The sequence below is a fragment of the Carcharhinus amblyrhynchos genome, chromosome 3, assembly GCF_965287045.1.
Source record: "Carcharhinus amblyrhynchos chromosome 3, sCarAmb.v2.hapA, whole genome shotgun sequence".
In the NCBI taxonomy this organism is placed as follows: Eukaryota; Metazoa; Chordata; class Chondrichthyes; order Carcharhiniformes; family Carcharhinidae; genus Carcharhinus; species Carcharhinus amblyrhynchos.
Window position 1 is genome coordinate 61,577,955 of NC_137326.1, and position 19,149 is coordinate 61,597,103.

General features: G+C 42.3%; 1 protein-coding gene across 1 annotated transcript in view; it reads right to left on the bottom strand.

Moving 5' to 3' along the window:
- Window positions 1-1,182: 1,182 nt before the first annotated feature.
- The window catches only part of rnf123 (ring finger protein 123), a 394,669-nt gene continuing 376,702 nt past the window's right edge, over window positions 1,183-19,149 (bottom strand). Inside the window, exons 38-39 of the mRNA XM_080184629.1 lie at window positions 8,219-8,304; window positions 1,183-3,541 (exon numbers count right to left, since the gene is read on the bottom strand). Coding sequence (XP_080040755.1) covers window positions 3,439-3,541; window positions 8,219-8,304 — 189 coding nt within the window. The 3' untranslated portion in view covers window positions 1,183-3,438. The remainder of the gene's footprint in view (window positions 3,542-8,218; window positions 8,305-19,149) is intronic.

Sequence of the window (19,149 nt, forward strand, 5' to 3'; positions counted from 1 at the left end):
ATTTTACCATCGCATCACAGCTGTTTTTCAGGTGCAAAAAACTTGGTGAAGTTGGGTGTGAGGCCATTAACACGCTCTGCACCCACTTTACCAAGACCCAAAAATGGGCACAATCCAATTTGTGCTTGAAATGGGTGCAACGGTGATTTAAATGCATTTGCATGCATTTAAATTGAATTAATGGGCTGCCCATCCACCTTTACCATTGCATTCGTGCATCCAGATGTGGCACAAAATAGGCATGCTTGACAAAGGTCTGTTTCGGGCACGCCAACTTCTAATGAGGTGAATTCAGCACTTCCAACAGCTCACTAATGGGGGGTTTGGGGGGGGGGGGGGCTTGGGGAGGGGGGCGTGGGGGGGGGGGCGGGCGTGGGGGCGGGGTTTGGGGGGGGGGGCGCTGGGGGGGGGGGCGTGGGGGCGGGGTTTGGGGGGGGGGGCGTGGGGGGGGGCGCTGGGGGGGGGGGCGTGGGGGCGGGGCTGGGCGGGGGGAGGGGCGTGGGGGGGTGGGGGGGGTGGGGTGGGGGTTGGGGTGGGGGGGGTGGGGGTTGGGTGGGGGGGGTGGGGTGTCGGGGTGGGGAGAGGAAAACAGAAGGGAAGGATTGCACTTGGTCTGGGTAGTGGGTGGGTGGATGGATGGATGGATAAGGGAGTGGAGTAATGGCTGTGGGGGCCATCACTCTCGCTCTTTGCTCCTGGGCCAACTTATCTGCTTTTTTTGACCTAACAATGATGGGATAGCAGTGCATTTTTCAGATTGTTTGGGATGCGCTAAGCCATGGCCACAGTGCGATTCAGACCTGCGATTTTTTTTACAGGCTAAGGGCGAATGGGAGTGCCTGAAACCTGATTTCCAAGTCGCATCTGAATTCACCCAGATTCAGCACTTAGAATGAAAATGGTAAAATTGGGCCCACAGTGTCAGAAACAAGGGGCAAGAGCTTTGGGTCAGTGTGACGCTTGTGAGTTTGAGCCTTGCTCTGGGGCTGGTAACAAACAGCATTGGCAATGCTGAGCTCGCCACAGTGCAAACTGGCTGATTCTTGCTGCCATTTTGACAGAATGCTGCTGGGAATTTCTACAGTGTTTGGTAATTGACGATGTTGAAGTGATATAGCTGGCTGGGAGACATAGTCTGTCCTGAAATATAGCTTGCTGTGTACAAATACAGTGAAACAGGTCTTGAAACTGATGGATAAATCATTTTAATGCTCAGCTCTGCGCGAAAACTCACAAGAACAGTCTATCAAATTCAACATAAGCAGCAGCTTCACACGCTCTCCACATCTCCAACAAAAGGGACTCTATTAAAAGCAGGAATCATTGGGAATTCACACTGCATGCAGTCTCAGTGAGGTGGAAAAAAGGTTAACCGTTAGGCTTTCCCTCACCCGTAATTCAACGAACTGACGTAACTGAGTCTCACTGACCTACCCATCTTTATAGTCATCATTGAAACAACTGTTTGTGGGAGTGTCTGGAAGTTCGGTAAGGAATTCTCAGCAGTTCTCAGACTGTGACAATACACAGTTAGCCTATCTTTCACAATGTGTTTGTGAGATAATAGTTACAATTAACACAGCTCTGCTGCATTCTCATCTGTAACAAGTCAGCAGTTCAACCTAACTATTCTGTCATTGTATAGTCCAACAACCATAACCACAGCTCAACTAGTGATGGAGGATGGCTGGTGATGAAGCTTTAGGACCATTTTCAATGTAAAATGTTTAGTTCCAGCTTCAAGTTGCATTGTGGCCTGAGCTACAACACTTGACCTGCTATCATTGCTGGATGCATGGTGAGGTGATTCTTGGTGAAACACGTGTTATGGGTTGACCAATTGCTGGTGATTTTGAGAATATTTTATGCCACCATTCCTAGTGTAAACAAGATCAGGGGGAGGGGGGGTTAACAATTAGGTTAGCAGTCACTCCCTCTACTTAGAACTCTCGCTCATTCATAGTGTGTTAGCAGCTGTGGTCAGTTTTGAGCCTAAACCATGGTACAATTCCCATGGGGTAATTACATTGCTGCCTGAGAGCTCAGTGCTGACATGTCTCTCACTCAAATTTGTTTATTATTACTTCTTGATTTAAGCTGGCCAAATTTTAGTCACTAAGTTTCTCAAACTGGGACCTGGAGAATTATCCGCAATCTTCCAAAGTTTGTTTGTAAAATCCCCTTGACTTCAATCCTATTGTAGATTCACAATCTTTCAGATCAAAATCTCATGAGAACCCCAAAGAGAAAAAAACCTCTTCCCTACTGTTAATGTTCATGAGGTTTATAGTGTTCTGCTCCAGCTCCTTTCTTCAGTGACAGTAATATAGGAACACACTAGAGTAATGCAGAACCCTGACTCATGCAATAGTCCGTGTCAGACCCAATTCAACATTTTGATGGGTTAGGTGAACATCTCTTTTAGTGTTTTTTTTCAGCTTCAGTTTAAACTTAAAGATGGAAGTCCAGGGGACACTTGTTCAGACAGTTGGGTATGGGAGGCTTGGGGAAGTTGGTCATTTTAGTGATGTGACTGGGGCATTGACAGCACCAAGGGAAGAGTTGGTGGTGGTGCTAAATTCCAGCATCAGTGAGTCACATCAGATTCTGGATGTCATGTGCATCAAATTTAAACCTACAGCAACAGGGACCCCACCTACGAAGTCCTGGTAAAGCAGTCAAATGGGCAGGGATTGCACTTTCCATGTCTGATTGTACAGCAAAGCTGCTCAGGGAGCTTTTGAGTTCGAAGGAAACGTTCCCATGGTTTTCTGACAAACTGGGTCAAGAATAAAACTTAATCCAGCACAAAATAGGGCACTGAACAGTGCAGCTGATCAACAGTTTTCTGAATTCTGTTTGTTGAAAAGAACCCAACAGAAACCGTAATGATTGATGAAACCAAATGCGGCAGCTGAGACCTGACAAATGAAATAATCAGTAGACAAAAGGATGTCTTCTCACAGGTTACAGGCCAAATTAAGTAATTATTCAAAACTTCTGCCTGGCTCATACACCAAACAATACAGTGGGGGAGACACAGCCACACGTTTCCTTTCCAATTGTTTTCAAATGATTTTAAACTTGACCAATTTCTGTCTCATGAGCTGGTGTATAACTTTTATATACAGGGTAGGCATTAGGACCCAGTGAAGCAGTCATTGTTAAGACACAGCTTGCATGTCCGTATTTGATAGGATACAGGGAAATGCAATCTGTAAATTGCCCTTCAGAGCATGTCAGTCTCAGTCATTAGTGATCAATATTTGAAACAGAATAGCAGTCTAACAAGCATATCACTGCTCACTGAAACACTGACGATCTTTCCCTTTGTAAACATCAGATATCGATCATTGCGATTCCTGCACCGTCCCCAATGTCCCGAAAAAGCATCACTTCTCCTTTACCCTCAGTGTTAGAAAGCAGGGTCAGTAGTAATTAGGAGGAGGAGGAGGGTTTGGTGTAATCATCCACTGCTGTGATTGTGGCTTTGCAGAAGAAACAATCCTTGCTGTTCATCAGATGCTGGTTGATGCAGGCCCTGGAAAGAAAACAGCAAAAGGTAAAAACCTGATTTACTGGATCAAAAACAGATCCTAGCTGATGCCTGAGTGTTCATTCTTTCTCCCCTTATAATGTAGCACCTATACAGGAGGAACAGAACTTCAGCAGAGCTGGCCCTTCACACATCCCAAATACCATGAAATATTTCACAAATTTCATTTCCAGCTTTCCTCAGTGTTTAAAATTGGGAGTCCTTATCTGAGCTACCTCAGTCTCTGCAACAAGACTGAAGGACAGAATATTTCACTTCTGAGTTCATTTGGAACTCAAAGATGAGGGCAACAAAATACACAGGGAGACGATTGAGAGCAAAGAGGTTTGCAGAGTAAATTACTTCGTAAAGCTGCTCCTTTAATAACTGCATTTTATCACCATGATCTGGAAGCTGCTGAACTTGCTCAGCAGCTTCCAGGCCCTGGTCACACTTATTGTTGTCAGGTGACTAATGAAGGGTCGTAAAAACATAGAAAATAGAAACAGGAGCAGGTCATTAGGCCCTTCGAGCCTGCTCTACCATTTATTTTGATCATGGCTGATCATCAAATTTAATATCCTTTGATCCCTTTAATCCCAAGAGCTTTATCTAATTTCTTCTTGAAATCATAATGTTTTAATCTCAATTACTTTGTGGTAGTGAATTCCACACATTCACCACCCTCTGGGTGAAGAAATTTCTCCTCGCCTCAGTCCTGAAAGGTTTACCCATTATCCCCAACAGCTGTGGGCCAATTGGAGAACACAATAACAAGTCTCACAACACCAGGTTAAAGTCCAACAGATTTATTTGGTAGCAAAAGCCACTAGCTTTCAGACCGCTGGCAGCCCCTTCATCACATGAGTGTAATTAAGAGGAGGATGACTCATCTGACAAAGGGGCAGCCAGCGCTCTATTTACCCCAGTCCAATGCCAGCATCTCCACGTCATGCCCAATTGGAGAGCCAGAGGTTCAACATCAGAACCAAGAGCAATGGCCTTGTAGGATGTTGAGGACACCATGGAAGCAGATTACCCTCCCAAACAGTCAGGTTAACCCCAGTAAGGCTGATCAGGAGCCACCTCCCGTGGCTGCCGGGGGTCTCCCCACATGGCAGAGTATCACACAACAATGCTAAAATGCCAGTGGTGGAGGGAGGAGACCTTTAATTGGCCACATGTGGCTCATTTGGTCTCTGGGTGGGAAGGTTGTCCCCACCATTGGTTAAATAGCAAGGCAGCAGGACAATTACAGAGAGAGACAGACATGGCACCAAAAGCCAGACAAATATAAACTAAATGGGATTATTGCACTGAATGGAGGGAATGCACTGGAATGGGTGTGGACTATTGCTGTATCACTGAAAGCACTTGCCTGGCGTGAGAGCAGTGAAGAGATAAGGGTATTTTTACAGCCAAAGGCATAGGGCACAGATTTCAGCAAGTGATTGGGAATTTGTACAGAGCAGTAGTGTTCTCGTCCTTCAATAATGAGAAAGAAATACAGGTATTGAGAGGGGGCAGCAAGAGGCAATTACTCGGATTTGGGACTAGGTGAATAAGTTACAAGTAGCTGCAGAAACAGGGAATAGAAACATAAAAACAAAGAAAATAGAAGCAGGAGTAGGCCGTTTGGCTCTTTGAGCCTTCTCTGCCATTTATTTTGATCGTGCCTGATCATCAAATTCAATATTCCTTTATCCCGAAGAGCTATATCTAATTTCTTCTTGAAATCACACGTTTTGGCCTCAAATACTTTCCGTAGTAATGAATTCCACACATTCACCACCCTCTGGGTGAAGAAATTTCTCCTCACCTCAGTCCAAAAACATTTACCTATCATCCTCAAACTATGACCCCTCATTCTGGACTCCCGCCACCTTCGGAAACACTCTTTCTGAATCCACCCTGTCTAATCCTGTTAGAATTTTTAAAGTTTCTATGAGAAGCCCTCACGCTCTTCTAAACTCCAATTAATACAATCCTAACCGATTTAGTCTATCTTCATACGACAGACCTGCAGGAGGTTTAACAGCAGCCTTACTGTATTCAGGGTCATAAATTGGATGCAAAATAATGGATTTTTTATTAATATCTGATAGAAAAAAATCTAGAAACCAAAGCTACGGTAAGTAGCCAGCATAGATTTAAAAGGCAAGGGTTAGCTTATTTAGTTTTTTGAAGTAACAGAACTTTCATCAGAATGATACTGGGTCTAAAGGATTAAATTATGAGATAAGGTTACATAGGCTAGGATTGCATTGCCTTAAGTATAGAAGATTAAGAAGTGGTCACATTGAGGCTTAAGATGATAAAAGGATTCAATATAGCAGAGAGAGAAAAACAATTTCCTCTGGTGGGGAAGTCCAGAATAAAGACTACAGCATTGAAGACTGAAGCCAGAAAGTATTTATTGACACAGAGTCTTGTAGAGTCTCTTGTAGAGTCTCGCAGCTGGAGTACTGTGTGCAGTTTTGGTCGCCGCACTTGCACAAGGATATTTTGGCCTTGGAGGGAGTGCAGAGGAGGTTCACTAGGCTGATACCAGAGATGAGGGGGTTGGACTATGAAGAGAGACTAAATAGACTGGGTCTGTACTGGTTGGAGTTTAGAAGGATGAGGGGGGATCTTATAGAGTCGTATAAGGTAATGAAAGGGATGGATAGGGTAGAGGTAGAGAGATTCTTCCTGCTCAGAAAGGACAGCAGGACTAGAAGGCACAGCCTCAAGATAAGGCGGGGGGGGGGCAGTTTAGAACGGAGTTGAGGAGGAACTTCTTCGCTCAAAGGGTGGTGAATCTCTGCCTGTTGAAGTGGTGGAGGCTACCTCACTAAATATATTTAAGACACGGGTAGATAGGTTTTTGACAGACAAGGGAATTAAGAGTTATGAGGAGAAAGCGGGAAAGTGGAACTGAGCCACTTCAGATCAGCCATGATCTTATTGAATGGCGGGGCAGGCTCGAAGGGCTAGATGGTCTACTCCTGCTCCTATTTCTTATGTTATGTTCTTAGAGCTCTGTTATTGAGGCGGGGAGTCAATTGAGAATTTCAAACCTAAAATTGATAGATTTTTATTAGGCAAATGTATTAGGGGTATTAGGGGCTGTAAAAACTAGGTGGTGGATAAAGTTAACATGCAGATCAGCCTTGATCTAGAAATGAGCTAGAGTGGCTAAGTAACTGACACTGTTCCTGGTCTTAGAAAGAAGAAAACAGGAATGTAGTGGACGTGGTATACATAATTTCCCAAAGGTCTTTGGTGAGGTACTGCATAGTGCTGGCATCACTGTTATACATTATTTACAATTTGGGCTAGGAACTACAAGTACAATTTCCAAATTTGAGAAGGACACCAAATTGCATTGTATACTTAACAGCCAGGTAGATAATTGGAAAACAAGAATCTAAATAAGGCAAAGGGATTTGGGAGTAACAAATATCACCAAAAAGATAGCATTCAGGTTTATTTCTAGAGGGATAGAATTGAAAAGTAGAGAAGTTATTCCAAACTTGAATTGATCTTAGACCAGACTTAACGAGTATTTTGTACAGTCCTGGTTGCCATATTTTGATTAAGGATATAAAGGGTCTAAAGAGTGCCAAAAAAGGTTTATAGAATGACACTGCCTTTGCAAAGGATTATTAGGCTGCGTCTCTTTTCAAAAGAGAAGAGCTTTGGGGTGTTCTCATAAAGGTATTTCAAATGATGAAAGGTTTGCTGGAGTGGACACAGTGTATTTCCCCTTGTAGGGAAGAGCAAAACTAGAAACCATGGGTATATTATAAGGATATATGATTGTCATCAAGATATCTAATCAGAAATTCAGAAGGAATGTATTAACCTTGAGAATGTGAAACTCATTACCACAAGAAATGGTTGAGAGGAATATTTTGCATGCATTTTTGAAAAAAACTAGATAAATATTTAAGGGAGAAGGTAAAAGATATTACGATGATTGTCAGCATAAGCTCTGGCCTGTTTTTATACTGTATATTTAATATAATGGATAAGTGTGCAGAGGTGTATTTTATTAGGAGATATAAGGCCACATAGTCCTCGGAAAATAAGAATCTAAGTAGGGTACAGGAAGACTGGCATTGAGCAACATACAAATTACTAGAAATCACAATGCCAAAAGAAAATAGAATCAAACAACTGTGTTTCATTTCTAAAGGAAGCAAATCCAGAAGCAGAGAAGTCCATAAATAGAAATAAGGATAATCCCAGATCTAAAGGTTACAACTATCAGGAAAGATTGAATAAAGGGCACTCTTTTCTGCAGGATAGACAGGGAGAGGTGATCCAAAAATTAAGGTAAAAATAAGATAAAAATCAAAGATGTTTCCACTTATGGGGAACCCAGAATTAGGGGCAATCAATATAAGATATTCACTAAAAATCTAACAGAAAAATTCTTATCCAAGGAATGGTTAGAATGTGGAACTCACCACTACAGTGAGTAACTGAAACAAATTATGTAGATACATTTAAAGAGAAGCTAGTTTTTGGAGAACTAACTGAAAGATGAAGGAGGAAGGGAGAAGGTGCTTGTGGAGCATGAACACCAGCATAGACTTGTTGGGTTAAGTGGTCTGTGTTATAGAATCTTTTGCAAATACTATTGACAAGATAAATGTCAATACATTGTCACAATACAGTTTCCTAGGCTGGCCTTACTTGCAGGATTTGTGTGAACATGGCCTGAAGACAGCGGAGATTGGGTGAGCGTAACAGATCGGGCACAGGTCCTCCTCACTGGTGGGCTGTAAGGAAACAAAGAGAGATTACAACAACCCTTAGGCTGTAGTCTCCTAATCATCTCATAATCAGCAGGTAGGCTGATGCCCCATCCCATCTTCCTTTTATTCATGCCAATACTTCACTCAAAATACAGGGGCAATCAATATAAGATATTCACTAAAAATCTAACAGAAAAATTCTTATCCAAGGAATGGTTAGAATGTGGAACTCACCACTACAGTGAGTAACTGAAACAAATTATGTAGATACATTTAAAGAGAAGCTAGTTTTTGGAGAACTAACTAAAAGATGAAGGAGGAAGGGAGAAGGTTCTTGTGGTTCTGTATTTCCAAACTCATGTTTTCCTCAGAAATCTGTCAGAATTAGTAAACTTCCATCTTACCGTTGTCATGTGAGTGTACTTTTAAGAAAAGTTTTTTTGTAAAAGTCATGCAGTTTACAGCTTCAGTGATGTTATTGAGGGTGGAGCTAAGCTGTGGCAATAAGGTGGTAGGGTTTTCTGTTTCGTTTGTGGCAGTCAGGTAATAGGTGTTTTTCCTTTGGGCTTTTAGTTTTGTTTTGGGTAGTGTGTTGTTGAAGTCAGTTTAGCAGCAAACTAAGAAGCAGTGTCTCTCCTTATCCTCTTTAAAAAGTTGGGTTTTGGGAAGCAGGTTCAACTATAAACTCTTCTGAGTTTCTTCACAAGGGATTTTTCAACATTCAACCCAGGTGGCTGGATACCTATAATAAGTGGGCGTTAACTATGCTGTATTGTGTTTATTTGGAAGGTTTTGTGTGTTCGATGTTGGCTTTGGTTGGAACACATTAGAAATATTTCCTTATGAGTTATACATTATTGTGGCTGTTGTGTTTCTTGTTTGTAATTGTTAGAAGTTCTTGCTAATTGCCTTACTATACATGGCAACAATATTCTTAATGAAACTTTGTTTTTGATAAAAGCTCCTCATGGATCAGTTGAATCACACCTGAAGTAAAACCTCTCACGTCAACAATATTCTTAATGAAACTTTGTTTTTGATAAAAGCTCCTCATGGATCAGTTGAATCACACCTGAAGTAAAACCTCTCACGCTCATCCCAGCCAATTCAACGTTAAAATTTTACAGGTCAGGTGAGCTTCATAGAACACCTTGATTGGAATATTGCCAGACAAGCTGGTAATATGTGGAATTCAGGGCGAGAAGAGTAGTGTTCCATTATACAAGGTGAAGTTGGAGAGTTCAGTGAAGAGTGGCGAAATAGTAATAGGAGTCACACAGAATCAGGGGGCAGCTGGCAAGATGAATACAGAACACAGAGGGTAACAGTAGAGAGGTGCTTTTCTGAATGGAAGGCTGTGACTAGCAGTGTTCCACAGGGATCAATTCTGGGATCTTTGTTGTTTGTAGTACATATAAATGATTTGGAGGAAAATGTAGCTGGTCTGACTAGTAAGTTTGCAGATGACACAAAAATTGATGAAGTTATGAATATTGAAGGAGACTGTCAAAGGATGCAGCAAGATATAGACCGGTTGGAGACTTGGGCAGAGAAATGGCAGATGGAGTTTAATCTGGATGAATGTGAGATAATGTACTTTGGCAGATCCAATATATGTAGAAATTATACAGTAAATAGTAGAACCCTTAGGAGTATTGACAGGCAGAGAAATCTGGGCATATGCGTCCACCGATCACAAAGTGGCAACGCCGGTGGATAAGGTAGTCAAGAAAGCATACAACATGCTTACCTTCATAGTCAGGACAGTGAGTATAAAAATTGACAGGTCATGCTGTAGTGGTACAGAACCTTAATTAGGCCTCATTTGGAGTATTGCATACAATTCTGTCGCCACACTACCAGAAGGATGTGGATGCTTTGGAGAAAGAGGGTATAGAAGAGATTTACTAGGACGTTGCCTGATCTGGAGGGTATTAGCTTCTAGGAAAGATTGGATAAGCCTGTTTGTTCTCACTGGAATGACAGAGGTTGAAGGGTGACCTGATAGAGATCTATAAGATTATAAGTGGCACAGACAGAGTGGATAGTCAGATACTCTTTTCTAGGGTAGAAAAGTCAAGTACTAGAGGACATAGGTTTAAGGTGCAGTGGGGAAAAGTTTAGAGGAGATGTGGGAGGCAAGATTTTTTTTACACAGGGTGGTGAATGTCTGGAACACACTGCCTCGGGCGATAGTGGGAGCAGGTACGATAGTGCCATTTAAGGGGCAACTAGACGAATACATGAATAGGATGGCAATGGAAGGATACGGACTCCATAAGTGCATACAGTTTTAGTTTAGGCAGGCATTATGATTGGCATAGGCTTGGAGAGCTGAAGGGCCTGTTCCTATGCTGTACTGTTCTTTGTTCTTTGAGTGATAGTGAAATTATCTTGTCTAGGAATACAGATTATCTTGGATAACGATATAGCTGGGAGTGATACCTACTGTGATTGACAAGCCATTGGAAAATCAAACAATTGAGTTGCTGAAGGACACAAATCCTGGGATTTTTCCTATTTGCATAATAAAAAGGTTGCAAAATCATAGGTTAAGACAGCAAGATAAATCAAAGAGTGAAAAAGGTTGAAGATAAGAACAGGTGGAGGATGAGGTGGATATTTTTAGTTCAGGAAAGTTGACAGAACTGCAACAGAAGGATATAGATATAAAACACTTGTATCAGAAGGCATACATGGAAGAGGAATCTGAGTGTATCCAGAATGCTATTACCTTAAAAATGAGTCTTAATGAGGAAATGGAGATCATTACATATTCAGGCAGATGAAAAGTTGGCAGAAGTTGATCAAGTGGTATTGCCGGTAGGATATAGAAAGGAGATGTCGCGAGTAGCACATGAGGTACCAGTTGAAGGTTATTTGGGGGTAAGGAAGACTCAAGCTAAAATACAAAATCATTTTATTGGCCTGGACTGCCAAAAGATGTAGCTAAATTTTGTCGATCATATCACACATGTCGAGTGATAGAGAAACCTCAAGCAGTGATAAAACCAGCACCCTTAATACCCATTCCAGCAGCTGAGCAGCCATTTACAAGGATCTTAATTGATTGCATAGGACCCCTCCCTAGAACAAAAATGGGAATCAATATCCATTAACCATAACGAATATGCCTACTAGGTTTCCAGAGGCCATTTTATTATGCAATATTACAGCAAAAAGGCTTGTAGAGGAATTACCTAAATTTTTTACTAGATAAAAAATTCCAGGGGGCCTGGAATGCACTGCCAAGTAGAGTGGTGGAGGCAGGCACGGTAGGGTTGTTTAAGGCTTACTTAGAGAGGCACATGAGCAGATTAGAGATGGAGGGATACAGGAGACTGTTCTAAATAAAGATCAAGAGCCTTGGGATGTCCCTGGGAATCAATTGATCCCTAAGGACCTTCCAACATACTTCATGGCTCACTTGTCATACTTCTGAGCTTCTGGGGATTCGTAAATGCCTACGTTTTGCATGTTTATTAATGTATTTTCTTTTATTCACAGGTGATTCAGTCCACCTTGTTGTCCAACAAGGGGCATACACATGGTGGGTCATGCAAGGGCTGCTCTTGGGTGTTGCTTCGAGATTTGCCTAGTGCTTCACGTCATTAGTGTGTGCTTAAACTGGACCATCTGACGGGCAACATGACAGCTCAGTGACTATCACTGTTTGCTGTGCAGATACATGGATTTGGGCCAATGTCTGCGGGAGTTTGCACGTTCTCCCCATGATTGCGTGGGTTTTCTCTGGGTGCTCTGGTTTCCTCCCACACCCCAAAAACATACTCTTAGGCTGATTGGTGTAACAAATTGTCCCTAAATTAGTCTTCCCTCAATCTTCCCCAGTAGGCGTAGACACAGGTCATAGGTAGAGGAGGGCACTCAATGTTAAAATGGCGGCGTGGGCTCGTTGGGCCGAAGGGCCTGTTTCCCATGCTGTGTTGTTCAGATGCTGTGCCTTATCAACAAAAGTCTACTAGCCAGAAACAAATTTACAAAATGCAAGTTGTAAGTAAGTTCACAAGTGTAATTGTGCAACTGCTATTTCTTTGTTTCTCTGGTGCTAAGGAATTTACCCCACAATATAAAAAGGGGTGATTTCACAACACCCCCAGAACTCCACAGCCTTTTTGGTATTCACTTCTGTAGTAATATATGGACTATCCACAGCAATACAATCAGATCAAGAATCAAATTTTACATCAAAGTTATTCAAGGATGTTATGGATAGCTTAGGAGTAAAACAAATTAAATCAACTGTTTACCAACCAGAATCGCAGGGAGCGTTAGAACGGTAGCATCAAACATTGAAGACAATGTTGAGGGCTTATTGTTAAGATTATCCAGAGGATTGGGATAAAGGAATTCCATTTATACTCTTTCCAATTAGGGATACACCTAATGAGTCAACTAAATTCAGTCCATTTGAATTGATTTTTGATCATGAGGTAAGGGGACCCTTTAATTGATTAAGAGAACTTTCTGAGACTACATTATTGGACAATGTGTCAAATTTTAGGGGAAGGTTAAATAGAGCAGGTGAATTGGATAGATGACATTTAAAAATTGCAGCGTGTGATGAAACAGGAAGCGGATAAGAAATCAAAAATTCAGTTTTGTTAGCGGAGATAAAGTTTTAGTACTGTTACCAGTGGCAGGTGAACCTTTAAAAGCAAGGGTTAGTGGGCCTTATCAAACTGAAAGAAAATTGAATTAGATGAATTATTTGATAAGAATGCCAGATAGAAGGAAAAGTGAGTATGGTCATGTGAAAATACGTAAAAGGTATTTTGATAGGGAAGAGAGCAGAAGGAAGAAGTTTTGGTGTTACAACTCAGAAGGAAGAACTGAATCCAGATTATTCTGAATTTGATATTCCTCAAATTAAATTGGATAATGAGATCATTATTAAAAATTAGGATGAAGTATCGTGTTACCTTCCAGAAGAAAATCGAACTGACCTGAAAGAGTTATTAATATCACATGGACAAGCATGTGAGAATAAATTGGGAAGTATTAGAATGGCTATGCATGATGTAGATGTGGGAAATGCTGTTTCAATTAAATAACATTCTTATCGACTTAACCCTCTAAAATTGGCACAAGTTCAAAGGGAGATCAGAGGTATGCTCAAGAATGAAATAATGAAGTGATTTGTAGCGAGTGGAGTTCATCCATAGTGACAGTACCGAAACCAGATGGTACCCAACAATTGTGTGTGGACTATAGGAAAGTTAATGCAGTTACAAAAACAGATTCTTATCCTATTCCACGGCTGGAGAACTGTATTGAGAAGGTTGGACAATCAACCTTCATCTCCAAATTGGATTTACTCCAAGGTACGAGGGAGGAAGCGTTAGGGTTTTTAGGTAGTATTAAAACTGATAAATCTCCGGGGCCTGACAGCATTTATCCTAGGCTGCTTAGGGAGATGAGGGATGAAATTGCTGGGCCTCTGACGCAAATCTTTGTCTCTTCTTTGGACACAGGTGAGGTCCCAGAGGACTGGAGGATAGCAAACGTGGTACCACTGTTTAAAAAGGGTAGTAGGGATAACCTGGGTAATTACAGGCTGGTGAGTTTGACATCAGTGGTAGCGAAGTTGTTGGAAAGGATTCTTAGGGATAGGATGTATAAGCATTTAGAGCGTGGCAATTTGATTAGTGATAGGCAGCATGGCTTTGTACAGGGGAGGTCGTGCCTTACGAATCTGGTAGAATTTTTTGAGGTGACAAAAACGGTCGACGAAGGACGAGCCGTGGATGTCATCTACATGGATTTCAGTAAGGCGTCTGACGAAGTCCCTCATGGTAGGTTGGTGGAAAAGGTTAAGGCTCATGGGATACAAGGACAGGTGTATAGACGGATTGAGAACTGGCTTGGGAATAGGAGACAGAGAGTAGTAGTGGAAGGGTCCTTTTCTAGCTGGAGGTCTGTAACTTGTGGTGTGCGCAGGGGTCAGTACTGGGACCTCTGTTATTTGTAATATGCATAAATGACTTGGAAGAGGGTGGTGTGATCAGCAAGTTTGCAGATGATACAAAGATGGCTGGACTTGCTGATAGTGAGGAGCAGTGTCAGGCAATACAGCGGGATATAGATAGGGTGGTATACTGGGCAGAGAAATAGCAGATGGAATTTAATCCAGATAAATGCGAGGTGATGCATTTCAGAAGAAAGAATGTAGGGGGGAGTTACACGATAAATGATAGGCCTATTAAGAGTATAGAAATGCAGAGGGACCTGGGGGTGCAAGTACATAAGTCCTTGAAGGTGGCAGTACAGGTGGAGAAGCTGACGAAGAAGGCCTATGGGTATGCTTGCCTTTATAGGGATGGGTATAGAATATAAAAGCTGGCGTCTAATGTTGCAGTTGTATAGAACGTTGGTTTGCCCACATTTGAAGTACTGCATCCAGTTCTGGTCACCTTACTACCGAAAAGATGTGGAGACCCTGGAGAGAGTGCAGAGGAGGTTTACCAGGATGTTGCCTCGTATGGAAGGCCTGAGCTGCAAGGAAAGATTGGGCAAATTGGGGCTGTTCTCCTTAGAAACGCGGAGAATGAGGGGAGATCTAATAGAGGTGTATAAGATTATGAAGGGTATAGATAAAGTGAACAATGGTAAGCTTTTTGCTAGGTTGGATACAATAATTATGAGGGGCCACGGGCTTAGGGTGAGGGGGGCGAGGTATAACTCAGGATGTTAGAGGGAGGTTTTTCACACAGAGGGTGGTGGGGGCCTGGAATGCACTGCCAAGTAGGGTGGTGGAGGCAGGCACGCTAAGGTTGTTTAAGGCTTACTTAGACAAGCACATGAGCGGACTACAGATGGAGGGATATAAGGGACTTTTCCAAATAAAGATCAAGAGCTTTGGGATGTCCCTGGGAATCAGCTGATTCCTATGGACCTTCCAACATATTTCATGGCTCACTTGCTTTATTTCTGCGCTTCTGGGGATTCCGTAAATGTCCTTTTTATTGATGTCATGTTTATTGACGTCTTTTCTTTTACTTCACAGGAGATTTGGTCCGCCTTGTTGACCAACAAGGGGCATACACATGGTGGGTCGTGCAAGGGCTGCTCTTGGATGTTGCTTTGAGTGTTGCCTAGTGCTTCACGTCGTTAGTGTACGCTTAAACTGGACCATCTGACGGGCAACATGACAGCTCAGTGACTATCACTGTTTGCTGTGCAGATACATGGATTTGGGCCGGTGTCTGCGGGAGTTTGCACATTCTCCCTGTGCTTGCGTGGGTTTTCTCTGGGTGCTCCGGTTTCCTCCCACACCCCAAAGATGTGCTCTTAGGCTGATTGGTGTCAATAAATTGTCCCCGAATGTATGCCATTAATCTGGCATACATATAATTCCCTTTATCGTGGAGTTCCACTAGAGGTAGACAAAAACGTCGACGATCAACGAAAGACTTGAATAAGGCACTCACTGAGTGTTAAGATGGGCGGCTCGGGCTTGGAGGGCCAAAGGGCCTGTTTCCTGTGCTGTGCTGTTCTTTGTTTTTTGAGAAGGATGAGTTAATTTGGTCCTTCAAGCCTGCTCCGCCATTCATCGTGATCATGGCTGATCGTCCAACTCAATAGCCTAATCCTGCTCTCTCCATAACCTTTGACCCTACTGGCCTTAAGTGCTATATCTAGCCACCTCTTGAATACATTCAATATTTTGGCATCAATTACTTCCTGTGGTAATGAATTCCACAGGCTCACCACTCTTTGGGTGAAGCAATGTCTCCTTGTTTCTGTCCTAAATGGTCTACCCCAAATCCTCAGACTGTGACCCATAGTTCTGGACTCCCCCATCATCGGGTATATCCTCTCTGCATCTACCCTCTCTAGTCCTGTTAGAATTCTCTGAGATCCCCCTCATTTGTCTGAACTTGAGCAAAAACAATCCTAACCGAGTCAATCTCTCCTCATACATCCCCGGAATCAGCCTGGTGAACCTTCGCTGCACTCCCTCGAGAGCAAGATCCTTCCCCAGAAAAAGAGACCAAAACTGCACACAATACTCTAGGTGTAGTCTCACCAAGACCTGTATAATTGCAACAACACATATCTGCTCCTGTACTAGAAACCTCTCGCAATGAAGGCCAACATACTATTTGCCTTCTTTACCACCTGCTGCACTGGCATGCTTACCTTTAGCGACTCAGGTTCCGCTGCACACTCCCCTCTCCCAATTTATAGCCATTCAGGTAGCAATCTGCCTTCTTGTTTCTGCTTCCAAAGTGAATAACCTCACATTTATTGAAATTATACTGCATATGCCATTGATTTGCCCATTCACCCCACCTGTCCAGATTTTTCTGAAGGATCTCTGCATCCTTGTCACAGTTCACCCTCGCACCCAACTTGGTATCATCTGCAAACTCTGAGATGTTACATTTTGTTCCCTCATCAAATCGGGCAGCACGGTAGCACAGTGGTTAGCACTGCTGATTCACAGCTCCAGGAACCTGGGTTCGATTCCTGGCTTGGGTCACTGTCTGTGTGGACTTTACACATTCTCCTTGTGTCCGCGTGGGTTTCCTCTGGGTGCTCCGGTTTCCTCCCACAGTCCAAAGATGTGCGGGTTAGGTTGATTGGCCATGCTAAAATTGCCCTTAGTATCCTGAGATGCGTAGGTTAGAGGGATTAGTGGGTAAATATGTAGGGATATGGAGGTAAGGCCTGGGTGGGATTGTGGTCGGTGCAGACTTGATGAGCAGAATGGCCTCTCTCCGTACTGTGGGGTTTCTATGATTTCTAATATATATTGTGAATAGCTGGGGTTCCAGCACTGATCCCTGTGGCACCCCACTAGTTACTGCCTGCCAATTTGAAAAGAACCCATTAATTTCTACTCTTTGTTTCCTCTCTGCTAACCGGTTTTTTATCCATCTCAATACACTTTCCCCAATCCTATGTGCTTTAATCTTGCACAATAATCTCTTATGTGGGACTTTGTCAAACGCTTGCTGAAAGTCCAAATAATATCACATCTACTGGCTTCCCCTTGTGAACTCTACTAGTTACACAGTTACTAATTTCCTGTTTTTTTTCTACCTCCTTTTTGAATATTGGAGTGACATTAACTATCCTCCAAATTGCAAGGACTGTTCCAGAATCTAGAATCCTGGAAGATGACCACCAATGCATCCACTATTTCTAGAGCTATTTCCTTAAATACTCTGGGATGTAGATTATCAGGCCCTGGGGATTCATCCACCTTCAATCATATCAATTTTCCTAGCACCATTTCTCTACTAATATTGATCTCCCTCAATTCCTTCCTCTCACTAAATCTTGCTTTCTCCAACATTTCTGATCTCTGATTGGTGTCCTGTTTTGTGAAGACAGAACCAACGTATGTACTCAGTTGCTCAGCTATTTCCTTGTCCCCTACTATATATTTCTATAGTACATTTGGGAACCTACATTTGTCTTTGCCAATCTCTTTTTCTTTATGTACCTATAGGAACTCTCAGTGTCAGTCTTTATGCTCCTGCAAGCTAACTTTCGTACTGTATTTTCTTCTGTGTATTCAGCAGGTCAAGGATCACTCACTGTATAATTACAGAGCTCCTGTGTATTCAGCAAGGAAAGGATCACTTGGTGCATAATTAGAGTTGTGTATTCAGCTAGGTAAGGATCAAACACTGTAACTATACAGAGTTCCTACGTATTCAGCAGGTAAGGATCACTTACTGTGCAACTATACAGAGTTCCTGTATTCAGCAGGGTAAGGATCACTCACTGTGTAACTATACAGAGTTCCTGTGTATTCAGCAGGGGAAGGATCATTCACTGTGAAACTATACAGGATTCTTGTAGATTCAGCAGAGTAAGGATCACTCATTGTGTAACTATAGCGAGTTCCTGTGTATTCAGCAGGGTAAGGATCATTCACTGTGTAACTATACAGAGTTCCTGTATATTCAGCAGCGTAAGGATCAATCGCTGTATAACTATACAGGATCCTTGCGTATTCAACAGGGTAAGGATCATTCACTGTGTAACTATACAGAATTCCTTTGTACTCAGGAAGATAAGTTATTTTAATACCTCTTAATTCACCCATTAATGATTGTATTTCAGGTTATTTGTCCTGCTCTGATATCATCGGTGAAATAATAGCAACACAAACTATTGATTTTGATATTTTTGACTGGTGTCTATGAAACATTTATTTGGAAGTAGTTTTTTTTCCTTTTAAGGAAACCTGAGCTGTGGGTAATAAGTTGCTGTGTTGAATGTCACACACAGGGTCATGGATATGTACTGCTGCTAGGGGATACTGCAGAAAAACTGTTGTCAAACCTAAATTTGTGTATATTTGACCTGCTTTTATTTTAATCATGGTAAAGCATGTTATATCTTCCTTTTGAGAAGTTCCAAAAACAAAAGACTCCTTTATAAGTTCATCTAACATGCTAACAAGATGGCGGCGCAGGCTCGTTGGGCCGAAGGGCCTGTTTCCCAGGCTGTTTTTGTTCTTTGTTCATTGTACACAGACCACCGCATTCACTGACCAATACTCAGCCAAGCCCAGTCAGTTCCCTGCATGCTAGTTTGGAAATTTTTCTGTTCAACTGATTGCTGTCCAGCTCTCCGTTTCCTTCCATACCTGAGCATTGTTTTTGAGATATGATGGGTATTTAGATAAATGATTTACTCTGACTGCTAATATCAGTACATTGAGCAGAAGCTAAAATGGAGCTGACATAACAATGCTGTGGAAGGTTTCTCGCTGGAATTTTTACATAAAACCAACAGTCGGGGGTTGTACTACAATTGCTCTCACTGGTCTTTTGCAAACTGAACTTTTTTGAATACTCCAATCATCAGAAGTGTTTTGTTACAAGCCCT